Here is a 17,600-nt window from a genome sequence, read left to right as displayed (position 1 = left end):
ATCTATCTAAATTACTTACCTGGGGGCCTTATGAAAAGTATGTATTCGGAAAATCTGGTATTAGTTATGCTAATCCACTTGGTAACAAGCTTCTCATGATATAGATGCCGTTAATGTATAAACAATTCTATTTTTATTTTTTATTTTTTGTTGTGTGTGTGTGTGATTTTAGATTACGGAGAAGTTGCAGATATAGTACAGTTAGTTCCCATATACACTTCGCCCAACTAGATATAGTACAGTTAGTTCCCATATACACTTCGCCCAACTTTCCCTAATTTAACATATTATGGTGCACATTTTTCAAAGCTAAGGAATGAACATTGCTTTCATACCAGTGAATAAACTATAGACTTCATTCAGATTTATCCAGTTGTTCCACTAACATCCTTTCCTGTTCCAGGATCCAATTCAGGATCCCACATTGCATTTAGTCACTGAGTCCTGAGGGAAAATTCCAACAAAACCTCTCAGTTCACTTGCTTTTAGGAGGGGGCATGGGGTAATTAATGATGGTTGAATGTGATATCATTATTATCCAAAGTACATGTATGAAGACATGAATTGGTGTGAATATACTATGTATACAACCAGAAATATGAAAAATAAAAAAATTTGTTTTAATTAGATATACATGACAGTAGAATGCATTTATGCATTTTGATATATCATACATAGATGGGGTATAATTTCCCATTTTTCTGATTATGCATGTTGCAGAATTACATTGGTCATACAGTCATATATATATACATAAAGTAATAATGTATGTTTTATTCTGCTACCCTTCTTATCCCCACATCCCCTCCCCTCCCCTCTCTTTGCTCCCCTCTACCTAATAAAAGGTAATTCTATTCTTCCTTAGTCCCCCCACTCACACATACACACCTTCACCTATTGTGAATTAGCATACACATATTAGAGAAAACATTTGGCCTTTAGTTTGGGGGGATTGGCTTATTTTGCTTAATATGATATTCTCCAACTCCATCCACTTACCGGCAAATGCCATAAATTTATTCTTCTTTAAAGCCGAGTAGTATTCCACTGAATATATATATATATATATATATATATATATATATATATATATATAGATATAGATATCTCACATTTTCTTTATCCATTCATCTATTGAAGGACACCTAGGTTGATTCAATAGTTTAGCTATTGTGAATTGAGCTGCTATAAACATTGACGTGGCTGTGTCACTGTAGTATTCTGATTTTAAGTCCTTTGGGTATAAACCAGAGTGGGATAGCTGGGTCAAATGGTGGTTCCATTCTGAGTTTTCTGAGGAATTTCCTTACTACTTTCCATAGTGGTTATACCAATCTGCAGTTCCATCAGCAATGTATGAGCGTACCTTTTCCCCCACATCCTCGCCAACATTTATTGTTGCTTATATTCTTGATGATTGCCATTCTGACTGGAGTGAGATGAAATCTTAATGTAGTTTTGATTTGTATTTCTCTAATTGCTGGAAATATTGAACATTTTTAATATATTTATTGATTGAACTAATAATGGAATGGACTCAAACTAAAAAGATTTATCTCAGCAAAGGAAACAATCAATTAATGTGAGGAGAGAGCATACAGAATGGGAGAAAATCTTAACCACATGAACCTCAGATAAAGCATTAATATCTAGGATATATAAAGAACTCAAAAAACTTAACACCAAACAAACAAACAAACAAACAAAAAACACCAAATAACCCAATCAATAATTGGGCCAAGGAACTGAACAGACACTTAACAGAAGAAGAAATACAATTGACCAACAAATATTTGAAAAAATGCTCAACATCTCTAGCTTTTAGTTATTTTATCACACTTTCAGAGACTGACTAAGCAGTATGCTTCCATTATTAGCTTTGCTACAGATTACCTCTGGTATATTGATCATAATAGTGATGGTTGCTTAAGTTGGTTTTCAGGAACTTGGAGGAAGATCAGACAGGTTGAAACTACCAACCTTTGACCTAGGCCTATGCAAGTGTTCAGGGAGTGACCATTTGACATCAGAGGGACAAAATTCCACCCTCAGAGCACATGAGTACCGCCATTTGTTGAACACGCATTGTACAGACAGTCATGAAATTAGATTACACATACTCAGACCACTGATTACTTCACTTTTACTTATCCAATCATCTTTCCCCGCATCTCAGGTCATCCTGCTTCTTTACCCCATAAATACTCCTAAGTCCTATCCTTGGGCAGGCAGATTGGTGACTTGAGGTTCCTTCTTCCTCACACTTGACTGTCTCCTGAATAAACTCTTTTACAAAACTCATTTCAGTGATTTCCATACTGTGAGGAGGGCAAAAGGGGCCTCCTCTGGTAACATGCTCATGTTTCTTTAGTTTACTGTAATCTGTGACAGTTTCTCAGACTTTCTTTGTTATTCATTTTGAAGAGTATTTTGTAGACTGGTCCTCTTTTTTTGTCTCTACCTATTATATTACATCATCATCAGGCTGGAGTTATGGTGTTTAGGGAGAAGACCACAGAGGGGACGTGCTTCTCACTATATTGTTATCAGGCTACATGATGGTCTGACTGAACACTGGAGAAGTTAAACTTGATCAGTTGGTTAAGGTGATGTCTGCCGGGTTTCTATCATGACTATATTTCCCCTTCCATATTCTGTTCTTTGGAAATGAGTCAAGTGTGGGGGATGGCTCTCAAACAGGAGCATGCGTCAGAATCACACCTGAAGAACTTGTCCAAACACACATTTCTAGATCCTTTTCCCAGAGTTTATGATTCAGCAAGCCTGAGGTGGGCCCAGCCCAAGAATTTACATTTCTAACAAGTTCTCAGATGATGGCAACATTGACCAGACTTTGAGAAACACTGGTCTAGGAAATTTGTCCTTAATTGCTGGGCCTTATATTTGAGTCAAATGACCTTTTAGAAATTTTAAAAATACATATTTTCAGGACAAAGTTCCTGGCAATCAGAATTAAGAAGACTTAGCATGGTTCACAGGAATTAGCTTTGTTTTTCCAATCAATTTTTGCAGTGCTGGGGGTTGAACCTAGGACCTTTGGCACGGTAGGTAAGTGCTTTACCACTGAGTTATATCCTAACCCTTTTTAAAATTTTTATTTCGAGACACAGTCTCATTAAGTTGCCCAGGCTGACCTCAAAATTGTGATCTTCCTGCCTCACTCTCCTGTGTAGTTAGGATTAGGAGAACAGGAGCCCAGCAGGAGTTGGGCATTTTTGTTAATGCAAATCATTCTTGGGAACCACTAGGGTTAATGTTACTCTATAATAATCTGATGAAAGTGTAATTGGCAGAGAGCCTGGGGAAATCAGGCTTCAGGCAGGGTCCCCACAGCTCCAGCTGTAGGAAGCCAGGGCCAGAGAGCGTGGGAACCCCATAGGTCTGAATCAGAGGCCTCCTAGCCTCCAGGCTCTGACTTTGCAGTCTGCATTCATCCCTCCAGGAAGTCTCTCTATTATTTTGATTTGCCTGAAATCACATGATTTCTTAGAAGCAGACAGCACTGGCCAGTCAGCACCCAACTCTGACACCAGCCTGCCAGGAGCCATCTGCTGAAACTCTGAAACAGGAGAAAGAACAGCATAGGACTGTTTACTGGCAGATTTATTTTATTGTGTAAATCAAGTCTTTCAAAGTCCCTCCCCCCAAAGGAGGTTGCATGATTCCAAACATTGCAAAAGAAAACAGCAGGGGAGGAGAGAATGACAAGTTTAGATCTAAGGAGATGATTTTCTTATATGAACGTTAAAAATTAAATTTTTAGTAATTTACGTCATAAGGTTTGCTGTTGTTATTCAGTTTTTATTCTATTTTCATAATTACTTATTTATAAAAGTTACCTCTATTTTTGGTGAAATGATGACCAGTATTATTACTTGTCCCTGAAAAAAAAAAAAAGTTGAAATAAAACAATTCCAAACGAGTTTAAATGGCATTTTACATAATTACATAAATTTTAATTTAAAAAGAAAGAGATCTAAAAGTTTTAAGAACTAATTTCTTCCTGTGGTATTTTCCTAGGGCCACCACAACAAATTGGCACAAGTTTTGTGACTTAGAACAGAAAGGGGTAGGGGTTAGGGTAGCTCAGAGATAAAATGTGTGCTTAGTGAAACTAGAACCTGGGTTTGATCTCTAGCGCTAGGGGAAAAAATAAAACCCAGAAATGGATTTTCTTACAGTTTTGAAGGCCAGAGGTTTAAAATGAGGCAGCCTGCAGGAGGCTGAGGAGGAGAATCCACTCCTGTCCGCTCTTCCCTGCTGGGGGCTGCTTGGCAGTTCTTGTGTGTTCCTTGGCTGGTGGCTGTTTTCCAGTCTCTGTGTCAGTTTTTATGTGACCTTTTCCTCCATCTCTGGGTATTTCGAATATTTTTTCTCTTATTAGGACATATGTTATTGGGTTTAAGGTGTGCCTAAGTCCAGTAGAATCTCAAATTGAGATACTACCGCTGCGAAGACCCTGTTTTTAAAAACAAGGTCACTTTTACAAGTCCTGGGCATTAGGACTTAAACATGCCTTTTGGGGGGGACACAATTCAACCTACAGAAATTTCCATCCCGACTAGGAAATGTTGAACAAGAGTGGAAAGAAAATTGGCGTGAAGCAGTGTCATGTTATGCTGATCTGGACGCCCATGTGACTTGGGGCAGTTATTCAGTTCCAGCTTCTGGCCTGCTGCTCACCTCTGGCTGCCTTTTTGGACAGAGTGGCCAATGAGAACCACCCTGAGCCACCTGGACAGGCCACATGGCCACCACTTTCCTCTCCTCCTTAACAAATGTGCAATTGGGGATGACAGGCAGGGCTGCACTATCCCCAAGTTCTATTAACACCCTTCCTACAAAGCAACCAGTATAAGCAGAGAGCTCTATAGATATTTAGATTGCTATTTTTTGTTTGTTTTTGTTTACATAGAACCTAGTTTTGCAAAAGGACTTCTCTCCTTTTTTCTTTCTTTCTTTTTTTTTTTTTTTTTTTGGTACTGAGGATTGAACCCTAGCTGCTTTACCACACTTTTTATTTTTCATTTGACACAGGGCCTCACTAAGTTGCTAAGGGCCTGGATAAGTTGTTGAGGCTGGCCTTGAACTTACGATCCTTTTGCCTCAGCTTCCCAACTTCCCCCACTTTCAATGTATTTTTTTAAAGTTACTATAAATTTTTTTTTTTTTTTTTTTTTACAGCTTAGTCTTAATCTAAGCCAAGTAGAACTACAGGAATAACTTGAGGTAACATCCCTAAGGGGACTAAAAAAGTGGGAGAATTTTACAGAGACCCAGGGCTATTTCTGAAAAGAACTTTATAATTTAACAGGCTCATTGGCTGCTGGGAGTGGATTCAGGAAGAGGCAGACAGGAAGACAACATTTTTACCCTGTTTCTTTCCTTATATCTGTCTGCCTCACAATACTCAGAGCAATTTTTAAAATATCCCACCTATGTTTGACTGATAACCATCTCTCATGTGATGTTTCTAAAATGTCATACTTTGACTCCTTATAATAAATTTGTTATCCTTATTCATGGCATAATTATAAAAATGTCCTTTCTTGATGAAAAATCTATATGATGAAAAATGTTCTCTACTACTCTTCTAGGCAAAGAAAACCTACAAACACAGCCATGGTAGGTTATACTCCCCAGGTTAAATAATCAGACATAAGATTCTGAAATAGGGATTCAGAAACTTTTTTTTTCCAACAAGCCAGATAATAAATATATTGGGCTTTGTGGGTTAAGGGATGTTTGTTGCAACTACCTGATTTTGCTATTGTAGCATGAGAGCAGCCATAGATAATATGTAAAGGAACATGTGTGGCTATCTACACGCAACACTTAGATTTTGTATATGGATCATAGTTTGCCAATCCCTCCTCTAAAATATCAATTTCTTCTCCAGCTACCTATGATGTTGCTAGGTATCCATCTGGAATCATTAGGGAATTTATCATAGTTCCAGATCCTCTTTCATAATGTTGAAAACATTTTGGTTGTCATTTTCAATAGTTCCAGATCCTCTTTCCTAATGTTGAAAACATTTTGGTTGTCTGTTTCAATCCCCACTCCGTAGTGGGGATCTGTTCAGTAGGCATTCAGGTGATTATTGAATGAATAGCAAATGAGTAAGACCTGAGTTTCTCTTGCCAATATCTTCAGAGGGTTCAGTGTGACTTCTCCAGCTCAATTATACTTCAAATTGTTAAGATGAAATAACTCAAGTTCCATATGCCAAAAGGCTGGAAACTCTTATATAGTGGGGCTTTCCTTTTCTTCTTTGTAAGAAAGTTATGAGATCTGTACCTCTGTCATTGGTCAATAGAGTCAAAATATCTTTCAGGAGAGGGAGGGGATGGAGAATGGTACAATCAGATGATTATGTTCCAGAAGAGAATCCCAAAGATACACCATTCATCAGATCATTAGAATGCATGGTGAGAAGGGCAACAGTAAACACCAAAAGTCTCATGCTTGCGTGCTTGCTCTTTCCAGGTGGCCATCGAGTTTGGCTTATTGATAGCAATGGGCACAAAGAGGAGTCTAAAGCAGTGTGGGCCAGATAGCAGCACTTCCCTGCCACAGGTCAGAGTACTATAGTTACCATGATATGCGGCAAGATTGAAGGCACAGTTAAGGGGGTTGACCTGGAGGGGGCTATGTAGATGATTAAAAGGACATTGAATCCATGGAAGCCAAATAGATGGTAATGTTTAATATATTCAACCTCAAGTAGGCAAGATAAGCAATAAGCTGGGAGTGATTGTCCCAATAGAAAAATCATCCTTTGCTTAGATGTCATACAGAGGCCAATTTCAGACTCAGAAACTGGCAACTAAAGAGGCAATAAGTCAACAGGGAAAAGAATACTGAAGTACCAGGACAATACTACACTGTTCTCCCCATTCTCCTCCAAAGAGATATGTGATAATTTACTTGAGAAAACATGCAAAGGGGGAAAGAAGAACATCCAGATACTTTCAGGGCATTGGGTCTAAATTAACAGAGTCATGATATTCCAAAGCATTATGCCAAAGTAAAGTCATACAGGGACAGGTAATAAAACAGAATCCTGACCAAAGTCTCGCTCTCAATAAGTCCTGCAGGTCAGTGAGATCATCAAGCGGTCATTCCCTCAGTCACTGAGTGTATAACTGGGATTGACAAACGTTGCCATTGAAGTTACTTACACTTGAATTCTTCTACATGGGAGCTGCCATAATGGGGAAAACAAATGGGAAGCTCCTGAAACTGTACTCCCTACATCCCCATGCCCTAAACCCTCACCCTCCTCCACCCCTGGCTAAACGGTGAATCAAAAATTATTGCCTTTGGTGGTGGTGGTGGTGGTGGGAGGAATGGCAGAAGTCAGTGCTATCCTGCAGAATCTGAAGAATGTAGAGTGGTGGGCCATATGCTAGTGCATTTAATTCACCAGAATGACTACTGCAGAAACCAAGTGAATCCTGGAGAATGACTGCTGGCCTCTGCAGACACAATAACTCCGATTGCGGCTAACTGCTAGATGTGTTATCCTTGATAGTGGAGACTGGAGACTCCCCCTTAGGTACACGGTATGCAGACCTTGGTTTGGCATTCTCTTCTTAGGAAACATCAGAAACTGTTAGTATTTACATGAAACAGACACCAGTATGTATTTGCAGTTTTGACCCAGACTGTGTGAACTCCTGCTTTCTGTCATCATCTACTCAGATGAGGTCCTGTCTGGATATGTGACACAGTATTGTGTTCATAAGGCAGAAGGAGTGAGAAGTGGCTAACGTTCTAGAGGCCTTGATTGATAAGGACGACCGTGTCATACAGAGCGCAGGAGTAAAAAGTTGTGATGATTGAGGGGCCTTTGACTCTTGTCCCATTTTTAGAGGTCCAGTGAGTGAAGTCAAGCCATGTATGGTATTCTCCTCCAAAACACATTTATTTTGCCTCTTCTACCAAAACGTTCCTAGGACCCTCTGACTTACAGTGCTGCCAGGTTGCTTATACAGGAGTGTGCTCCAGCCAATATACTTACTGGATGCAATGAAAGCTACCTGCCTTCAGTGGGGCCTGAAGCAGGAAAGGCATCTCCATGCCGAGAGGCTACAGTACAAGCAGCCTTACTGCTTGGGTCATATAACTGGTAAACCCTGTGTTGCTGGAGGTGTTAGTGGTAGGAAAAAATGTGGTAGGACATCTATATATGAAGCCCCTTGGGAGTACCATAGCACAGACCCCTGGGGTTCCAGAGCAAGGACATCTGCAACAGAGATATAAGCCTTTTGAAAAAGTTCCTGGTGTGTTACTGAGTCCCAGTAGAGATAGAATTCTTGATTACAGAACACCAAGGAACAATGCAACCAGAACTCTCCATTATGAGCCAGGTTCCATTTGACTTACCCACAGGGTTATAAACTCTGGTAGTTCTGGTAGCAGTCCTCTGGGATCAAGCCTGAGCAAGACCGGAAGTCATAAGGTAACCTCAGGAGCAGACAGCCCAGGTTCCCAGGTCACCTACCACAGGAAGCACCAATACCCCACCCTCTGATCATGCCTAGGACAGCATGGGGGTCTCACATAACCATATGAAGGAGGAGCAGGAAAAACATGAACATGTTTATGGGTCAGTCAGCTCAGAGTTGGGGGCAGGCTGAAAGTCAGCACAGCAGTGCTTTTACTACTCCTGGGTTGAGAGGGGCTTGAGAAACTGGTATAGGCAAATCATCTCAACAGGCAAAGCTCAGAGCTGTGTGTCTCTTACCCATTTTGTATGGAGGGAGCAGTGACTTGAGATGGGAATATACACATAGCCATGGATGAAGGCAGATAGTTGCCTGAAAAATTGCAGGCAAGGAGGTTTTGTGTAGAAGACTGTGGATGCCCATATGGGAGTGAGCCTAGTGTGTGGAGATATTTTACTCACATATGGACACCAGAAAGCATCCATCACTTGGACAACTGAGAAGACAAAAAGACTTGGCCAGTGGGCAAGTCTTTGAACTTGACACGACGGACACATGACTGGAGGGGGTCATAGTGGCAGAGCTCATACAGAGGCTCAATCTTAGGATTCATCTACTGACACCTCTCCAAGTTTAACTTGTCAGCAGCAGGGAGAAATATTGCTCCCGACATAACATCATCTTCAAGGATCATCATCATCTTCAATCCGTGATTTCCTAATGATGGGAATCAATGGGTGTCTAACATATATGGCAACATGCTGAACATTCTTTTGAAAAATTGTAGGAATTTCAGTACCTTCAGTGCCTAATTTTAGTACCCTCACTAAGGTATGCCCTCAGTGGTGGGTTATTTCCTGGCTTTACCCCCATGCCTATTGAGTGGTCATAAACTTATAATTGGTACACATTAACATGAAATGGCCTAACTCAGGAAACGAAAGCCAACCAACGCGTGGGGTATCTTTACCAATCATAACTGGGATATTTAATCAGTACCATATGAAAAAAAATTCAGCCTTGTATTAGGCATATAATATATAATATATAATATATAAACATTTTGTTCCATAATGTTTGTTAAATAATTAGTAATAAAACTATTGACTTGGGTAATTGCCTTCACAGATGTTAGAGTTTGGACATTTAACATTTTAATGGGAATTATAAAGTGTTGTATCCCCTTTCCTATTTTACAACAATTTATGATGTCACTGTTTCTTAATGACTTTATGCCAATAAGTGAACGTCCTACACTGCTGAGATTGGGTGGATGCCAACGCATCAGGCTGAGTTTGTCCTCCGACCTGATGTTTGATATATTTGTATTATATTCTTTGCCCCGTTCTGATTTTTTACAGATATCAGTAGTCAGCAGTGTGTCACAGTCAAGGTTGAAAGGTACAGAAATCATCCTAAATTAAGGAAGGTTTACCAAGAAGATATTCGGCAATCTCATGACGATGATGATTAAGGTTATGAGAAATTGAGCCGGCACCTGGAAAACCATCAGAAACAAGGCCTGTGTGTGTGTGTGTGTGTGTGTGTGTGTGTGTGTAACACAATCTCTTTCTTCTCTTTTTCCCTCTGTTCCAGTCTCTTGTTCAGTATACATGTCATTTAAAATGTTTGTTCTAGTCCTGACCAATCTTTTTACTTCAAATGCGAAATACCATATATGTATTAGTTCAAATTATCAAGAAGGAGAATATAAAATCACCAAGCAGCCAACAAATTGGTGTGTTTGTTGTTGTTGTTGTTTGTTTACTTTCTGAATCATCCTTGGTCAGAGAGAAAGAGACCTGGGGCACAGCAGTCTATAGCATAATCAGAGGTGCACAAACACCTGTGTGAGTGTGGCCGATCCTAAGAAAGGGAATGGCATCTAGCTTTGGTCCTTTTTTAGTGCTAGAAGTCCTGGTAAAACTACCATGTTTCCACTTCCATCCTAATTTATTTATATTTAAGAGAGTTTTTCTGATTTAAATTGTATTAAGGGAAAATCACAAGGATCAAGAGTTTCTCAATTTTTTTCCTCCTGATTTTTCTCATTGCTCTTTCTACCAAGAATTGTATTAAAAACAGGTTCCAATACTATTTCAGGGAATACCAACACACATCCATATGAAGCCATTTTTCTTTGAGATCATCTTATCTCAGACAAAATGGTGGATCAGCTCCAAGGGAAATGGAAATCGATTTCTTGTGAAAATTTCGAAAAATATATGAAGGAAATGGGTAAGCCATGTTTATTTCTATAGCATATCTGGTATTGATGGGAGTTTTGATAGGACCTAATTTGCTCTTATTAAATATGATTGTGGCTCCTAATTTTTCACAAAGGAAAAATGAATACTATTTCTATATTAGGATGCATATTTGTACAAAATCAGGTTGGAATTGTAATCCTCATGTAATGTCCTATGGTTGTATATAAATGAAATATGTATATATTTCATTTACTAAACAGCAAATGATATTAATAAACAATTTAAAACAAAAAACACAATTACTTTTAGAAACAAAATGTTTATTTTATAAACATCTGCTCTAATGTTTAGGGGATCTTCAAAAGAGATCTTATTTTCCAGCTTCCAATAGCTATTGGTTTTCCTTTGTGTGTGGTCACAACATCCCAATTTTTGCTCCCAGTTTTTACTTTGGATCTTTTCTTCTGTTGTCTAACATTTACCTTTTCTTCTCATACAAGAAAACTTGTGATTACCTTTAGGGTCCATTCTGATAATCCAGGATAATCTCCCCATCTCAAGATCCTTAAATTAGCTAAACCTGCAAAATCCCCTCTAGCTTATAGAGTAAAATTCATAGGTTCTGCAGATTAAGATATAAATGACTTATCATATCCTAATATTCAACCTATCATATCTTGTGATAATATTTTCAGCATGAATTTTGTGAACCAAGTTATAATATTTCCCCAATATATCTTCCCTTAGAAATTTACCTTTAATATTACTATGTAAAGAATTGTATTTCTATTTGAAATATTCTCACATAAGTTGCCATAAAACTATATGTGCAAAGATATTTACTGCAGAAGTATTTGTAATAACAAAAATGGAAACAAACCAAGTGATCATCAATGAGGGATAGAGAAAACAAATTTTGATATGTACATGCTGTGGAATATTATGTCACTATGAAAATTTACATCTATATGTACTTATGTCAATGGTCTTCAAGACATAGATAAGAGGAAAAGGAAAGTTGAATAACAATATATATATATAATAATAGCAATTATATTTTTAAAAACCTTATATACATTGGGGATAATTGAGGTACTTACAATGCCTGAATTATACATTTTAAATGGTTAAAATGTAAACTCATGTTGCATGTATTTTAATATAGTTTTATTTTAATCTGCATACATAGTAGAAAAATCAAACCCTATATATGAATGTTAAGTGAAGAACTAAAGATCTGGAAGAATCCATACCAGGGTATTTTGTTTATATGTGAAATAGTTATACTTTTTTAAATAGGGAGAAGGTTCATATCTTTAAACAGATATTCAAAGGGATCCTTGCATCAACAAGATTAATAACTTCTCAATTAGAGAAACAAAACAATCACTAAACAAAAACTGGAGACTGCCTTTTCTTGGTCAAAATTAATGGATTTTATTATGTAATGGTGGAGCTGCTAACTTTAGATATTTGCATTCATTCTGCACTAAAATCTGTTTCACTCAGCTTTAGGGCTGGGGCAAGACCTGGTTTTGATCTCCAGTACTGAAAAAATAAAAAATTTAAAAAGGAAGGAAATTTTGTTTAACTCACACCCCCCCCACACTTCGTAAAGAATTATACAAACAATATGAGTCACTGAAACCAACAACAGATTTAACTATATATTCACTTATCTGTTTCCCAGGAATAGGAAGAGCCAACCGGAAATTGGGTCGTTTGGCAAAACCCACTGTGACCATCAGTACAAACGGAGATGTGATCACCATAAAAACCAAAAGCATCTTTAGGAATAATAAGATCTCCTTCAAACTGGGAGAAGAATTTGAAGAAACCACACCAGGTGGCCATAAAACCAAGGTGAGGCCTGCAACAGTCTTTCCGATAATTTTCATAAAGATGCTTAGTAGAAATCATCCTAAGTAAGCAATAATAGCAAACATAGATAAAGTCTTATTAGATAAGCTCTGGATAAAACCTAAATCTGAAGATGTTGAATGTTAGTATACATTAAAATATCCCAGGATACTTGTAGAAAATGCTTTCTGCTCAATCCCATCCCAGGGGTGCTGAAGTCTGTTATGGGCACCTGAAAATTGCGATTTAAAAAAACAATTCAGATGCAGATGCCTAGCAGAATCACATTCTGAGAATCATTTTCCTAGATTAATATTTAGTTCTGTCAGAAACAAAAGCTTTCCCTTTCCATTTTATAATTTTCCATAGAATCTCAATGGATGAAACTTGTATTAGTTGGTACCAGCAAGGTTAGGCTCCTTTAACAAGAGAGTCACTAGCTCTCCATGGCTTAACACAGTGCAAAATTATTTCTAACTAAGAGTACATAGGCAATGCTGGGTGGGGGCGGGGAGTTGAGGAAGTGTGTGCATGTGTGTGTATGTGTGTGTGTGTAGTCGACGGAAAGAATATCTGCCTCTCTTAATCTCTCAGGAATTCATGTGAAAAGATGTTCATCTACCTCATAACTGCATGATCTGGAACTTGTGGTCTCTTTGGTCAAGACAAAGAGACTCTGAGCTTTTTATTGTCTCAGCCTGAAAGGGACAGTTTTTAGTCATATCTCATGGGTTCCAATTGAAACATACCATTTACTTATAATACATATTTTATTGTTTGGATATGAGGTGTCTCCCAAAAGGTCCAGTGTTAATGCAGGAATATTTGGAGATGAAATTATTGGATTATGAGAACTGTCACCTCATCAGTCCATCCTAATTTGAATTGTGGGATTGGTGACTGTGGGCAGGTAAGGTGTGACTGGAGGAAGTGGGTCTCTGGGATCCTGCCCTGGAAGGATTCATCTTCCCTTCAGCCCCTTCCCTTCATGCTCTCTGCTTCCTGGCCACCATGAATGGAGTGGTACTTCTCCATCTTCCCCTTTTGCCATGATGTTCTGCCTCACCCTGGGTTCAGAGCAATAGAATTGGTCCACCATGGACTGAACCTCTGAAACCATGAGCCAAAATAAACTTTTCCTTCTCTAAATTGTTCTTTTCCAATATTTTGATGACAGTGACATAAAGCTGACCAACACAACATATTTTACCTTGTTTATTGTTTGTTGTCTGATTCCCCACCCAAGAATGTGAGCATCTGGAAGATGTTTCTTATCTGTTTCACAGAACCCAGTACTGGGTACACAATAGTTGGTCAACAAATACTTGTTGTTGACTGAATTAACTCAATATAAGATTATTAATCTCGGTGGAAGTCAATATCCTGATAGAAGGGACTGCCATACCTTTTTAAAATTAATAAATATGAGACTTAATTTCTGTACCATGTAAAGTGAAAGAATTTTGAACTAAAATGTGGAGTCAAGATGTGGGTGATAAATTTAAAAAAGAGAAATTACTGTAATTTAAAAAAAAAAATCTTTAAAATATTGTTGAGGTAAGAAAAGGAAAGGGGACTTTTCATCCTTAGGAAAGCTCTTACAATGGGAGTGTGAATTAGCTTCATGTATCTTTAAAGTTAAAACTTAATTGGAATTCTTTACGCAAAAAGATAATACCATATGCAGTAAGAGATAAAGAAAGGGTTCAAGTTATTGTGTTTTTACTTTTGTAAAGCATTCCGCCACTTTCCGTAGAATCATTCAACAGAATTGTTGCTGAAAAAGTCTTAAATAGAATTGTAAATACCATCCTAAAACCACTGGAAAATATCAATAGCTGAAGAGAATTGGGCACTTGGTCACATGTTAATGTTCAAAGGTGACAATTGGATCTGAACTTGGTTTGGCCTGTTTTTCAGAGTACCGTGACCTTAGATAATGACACCTTAGTCCAAGTTCAGGACTGGAATGGCAAGGAAACCACCATTCGGAGGAAGCTGGTAGATGGCAAAATGGTGGTGGTGAGTGAGCTCTTCCTTCCTGTTCTCTCTTACACCTAAGATGAAATCACCCAAGTAACTTGTTCTAAGATGATCTAAGACATTTTTCTTGTTTATTCTTTATAAAAATTGATGGAAAACATTGACAGATCATAAACAGTATAAAATGTGTATGCTTGAGGTACTAAAGAAACCTAAAGAGTTAGAAAATTGTGTAGCTCAGTTTTTTAACTCATGGATAAACTAAAGCAAGCATGAATTTGTGCAATAAAGAATAAAACAGACACTAGCATTGCTGTGTGTATATACGTGACTGCATGACCAATGTGATTCTGCAACCTGTACACTCAGAAAAATGAGAAATTATATCCCATCTGATTCAAATGTATGATATGTCAAGGTCATTATACTGTCATTGTAACTAATTAAAAGAAATTTAAAAATTAAAAAAAAAAAAGATTTCAATGGGGACTAAGGTTGTTGCCAACCCTCCACCCTATGCCAGAATTAATGCCATACTGTTTTTCCAAATCAACAACAAACAAAAACATGAAAGGGACATTTGAGCTAGGATTGTGCAGCTGAAGGTGAGGTCTTCTTGGCACAGGGAAGAGTCAATACTGGTAAGAACCAACACACGCTGTTAACATGTCACCATGATTTTAGGTATTATTTATCTAATCCTCACAATAATCCTGTGAAGTTAGATTTATTAGTCCTTTGACAGATGAGGAAACTATACAGTTAGAAAAGTGTGTTGATGTTGGGATTAAAATCCAGAACACTTAAATCCAAAGTTTGTGCTCTTGTGTGTCTCTTCTGTTCCTGCTCAAGATTCTCTGGTCGTCTTTCTTACTTCTACAGAGTGGAGGAGGGAAGAATGTCAATGACTCTCCTCCTCCAAATCCCACCTCCACCAAAATAAATTAAAAAGATAACATTGAGCAAAATATAAAATAGTTTAAAGGAAAAATACAAAATTTGTGTGGTGGTAAACAAAAAAATCTAGACAAATCTTAATAGGGGATTTTTTTTTCCTTTCTGCAACAAAGACTACAATAGAAGAGAAGGATCAAGAATGACTGATTTTATTAATTCTGATAATGATATTAACCAATGAACAGGCAAATAAATAGTTCAATAAATAGCCAATAAACAGAGTTCATTAGAAAGAACAATAAACTCAGAATCCAAGGGCGTGGATTTTCATTTCTGCCATTCAGTATGTATGTGACTTTGGACAAGTCGTTTATCCTTCCCAAAATTAAGATTCCTTGCCTTCAAGATGTAGACAGTACCTTCACAGGTTTTCTGGGAGCATTAAATATCATCATGTACATAAATCCGTGTTCTGAAACTATAAAATGAGGCATTGATCTAAATTGGTATTATTATCTGAAAAACACCAAACATGTAAAATAGCAAAAATGCCTCAATGTAGGCATTTAAAATATTTTAAGTAAGACTTTAGATTCTAAGTGTATGCCTTACTTTTTTATATGTATACCAATGTATATAATATACACACTTTATATATGATATCAATGAATATCACCTATATATCTCTTTTCAAGATTTTTAAGAAATGGTGTATATGGATAGCACCTAGTTTTTATTTTTCCAGGTGTTCATTTCCTCAACAATACTGAGATAATTCTCTCTCCTTTTGTCTTCCAGGAAAGTGCCGTGAACAATGTCATCTGCACACGGACATATGAGAGAGTGTAAACATACTCAGTCTCATGCCCTTGCCACTCCCAAACTGTGATCGAACTGCTGAAGTTGTTTGAATCAAACTCCAAAGTTAACTGTTAATATGAGTGAGACTTTATTTGTACAAATATCAGTGATTTTGGTTACTCTGTTAAGAGTGTCTACATTATATAGTATCTTGATATTGGCGCAGTTATGAGAAACTAGGATGCTATACCTGTTCAATGCAGGGTTAGGATCATATATTCACAGAAGCACTTTATACTGATTTTTTTTTCTAGTTAGGCATATCATGTCCATCTTTCAAATTCAACACAATCTTCATGACATTGAAAAAAATCATGTTATTTTTTAATCACATTGAAAAAAATCATGTTATTTTTAATGAACTACTTAGATCATAATGTTCTTCACAGGTTATACAACGGTTGTATCTGAAAAGAAAAAAAAACACACAAGTTTAGAGTAAGGCAATAACTGACACTCCAATGCCTAATTATTATTACAGAGAATACCCATAACCATTCCTACCATCACTAAAGCCACCCGGACAAAAGGTATATTGTTTTATTCACACCAAACCTCACACAGTAGATCGATCATGGGGAAATGTGTCCTAATCAGTTAACTTTTCAATATTACCCAGAGGGTTTCAGAAAGAACTAGAACCAAAATTCCTGTTTTCCCATTATTGGCCTCAGAACCATAACAAAGTGAATTTAGATGGGAGCCATTAGGTAGAACCAAGTTCTCAGTGTACGACAATGAATCAAAGGTAACACCGCATCAAAGAAATGAATAAACAAGCTTCCCTTTATCTTACAATGTGTGGCAGGACATGACTGCTCAGTCCCAGTGAGGACACAGGGTTTGACCATTTGAACCTGTGGCTGGTCACTGCTTATTTATGTGAAATAGTATACAGGGACATCTTGTATTTTGGTAGAAGTGAGAGAAGCTTATTTTAAGCATGATGAAATGATAAAGATGATACTAGAAAGCATAGAAAGACGTTGTCCCCTTGAGCTTCTTGGACTGGACAGAGGATTCCAAGCAGGGGTTAAAGGATCTGTTTTCTGTACCCTGTGTGTGGTGGTGGGCATAAGCAGCTCTGCTGCAAGGGACCAGGTAATAGCTTGCTGTACAGAGAGGAAAAAGATGCTTTCTCTCCTACCAGAATGGAACCCAGAGTTGCTTGACACCTTTAAGGTCAGAGCCAATGGTGGGGGGTTGGTTCAGGACAAGGTGCTCTCTTAACTTTAGTATTAGGGTATCCTGGCTGCCATGGTAACAGAGATAGTCTTGTGGGCAGCAGGATGCAGTCTGGGAAGCCTTAGAGAAA

The 17,600-nt window shown here is 37.8% G+C and overlaps 1 protein-coding gene across 3 annotated transcripts in view; it reads left to right on the top strand.

The window, feature by feature from the left end:
* Positions 1-16,360, top strand: part of Fabp12 (fatty acid binding protein 12) — a 52,703-nt gene extending 36,343 nt beyond the window's left edge. Inside the window, exons 2-6 of one of the 3 annotated variants that reach the window (XM_076836002.1) lie at positions 9,836-9,998; positions 10,578-10,712; positions 12,375-12,547; positions 14,465-14,566; positions 16,223-16,360. In XM_076836002.1, coding sequence (XP_076692117.1) covers positions 10,640-10,712; positions 12,375-12,547; positions 14,465-14,566; positions 16,223-16,273 — 399 coding nt within the window. In that variant the 5' untranslated portion in view covers positions 9,836-9,998; positions 10,578-10,639 and the 3' untranslated portion in view covers positions 16,274-16,360. The remainder of the gene's footprint in view (positions 1-9,835; positions 9,999-10,577; positions 10,713-12,374; positions 12,548-14,464; positions 14,567-16,222) is intronic. The other 2 variants (XM_076836003.1, XM_076836004.1) reach the window with 2 other exon arrangements.
* The last annotated feature ends 1,240 nt before the right edge of the window (positions 16,361-17,600 follow it).

This window comes from Callospermophilus lateralis, chromosome 16, assembly GCF_048772815.1.
Source record: "Callospermophilus lateralis isolate mCalLat2 chromosome 16, mCalLat2.hap1, whole genome shotgun sequence".
Classification (NCBI taxonomy): Eukaryota; Metazoa; Chordata; class Mammalia; order Rodentia; family Sciuridae; genus Callospermophilus; species Callospermophilus lateralis.
Note: the sequence above shows the minus strand (reverse complement) of the source record. Positions and strands in the feature narration are given on the sequence as shown.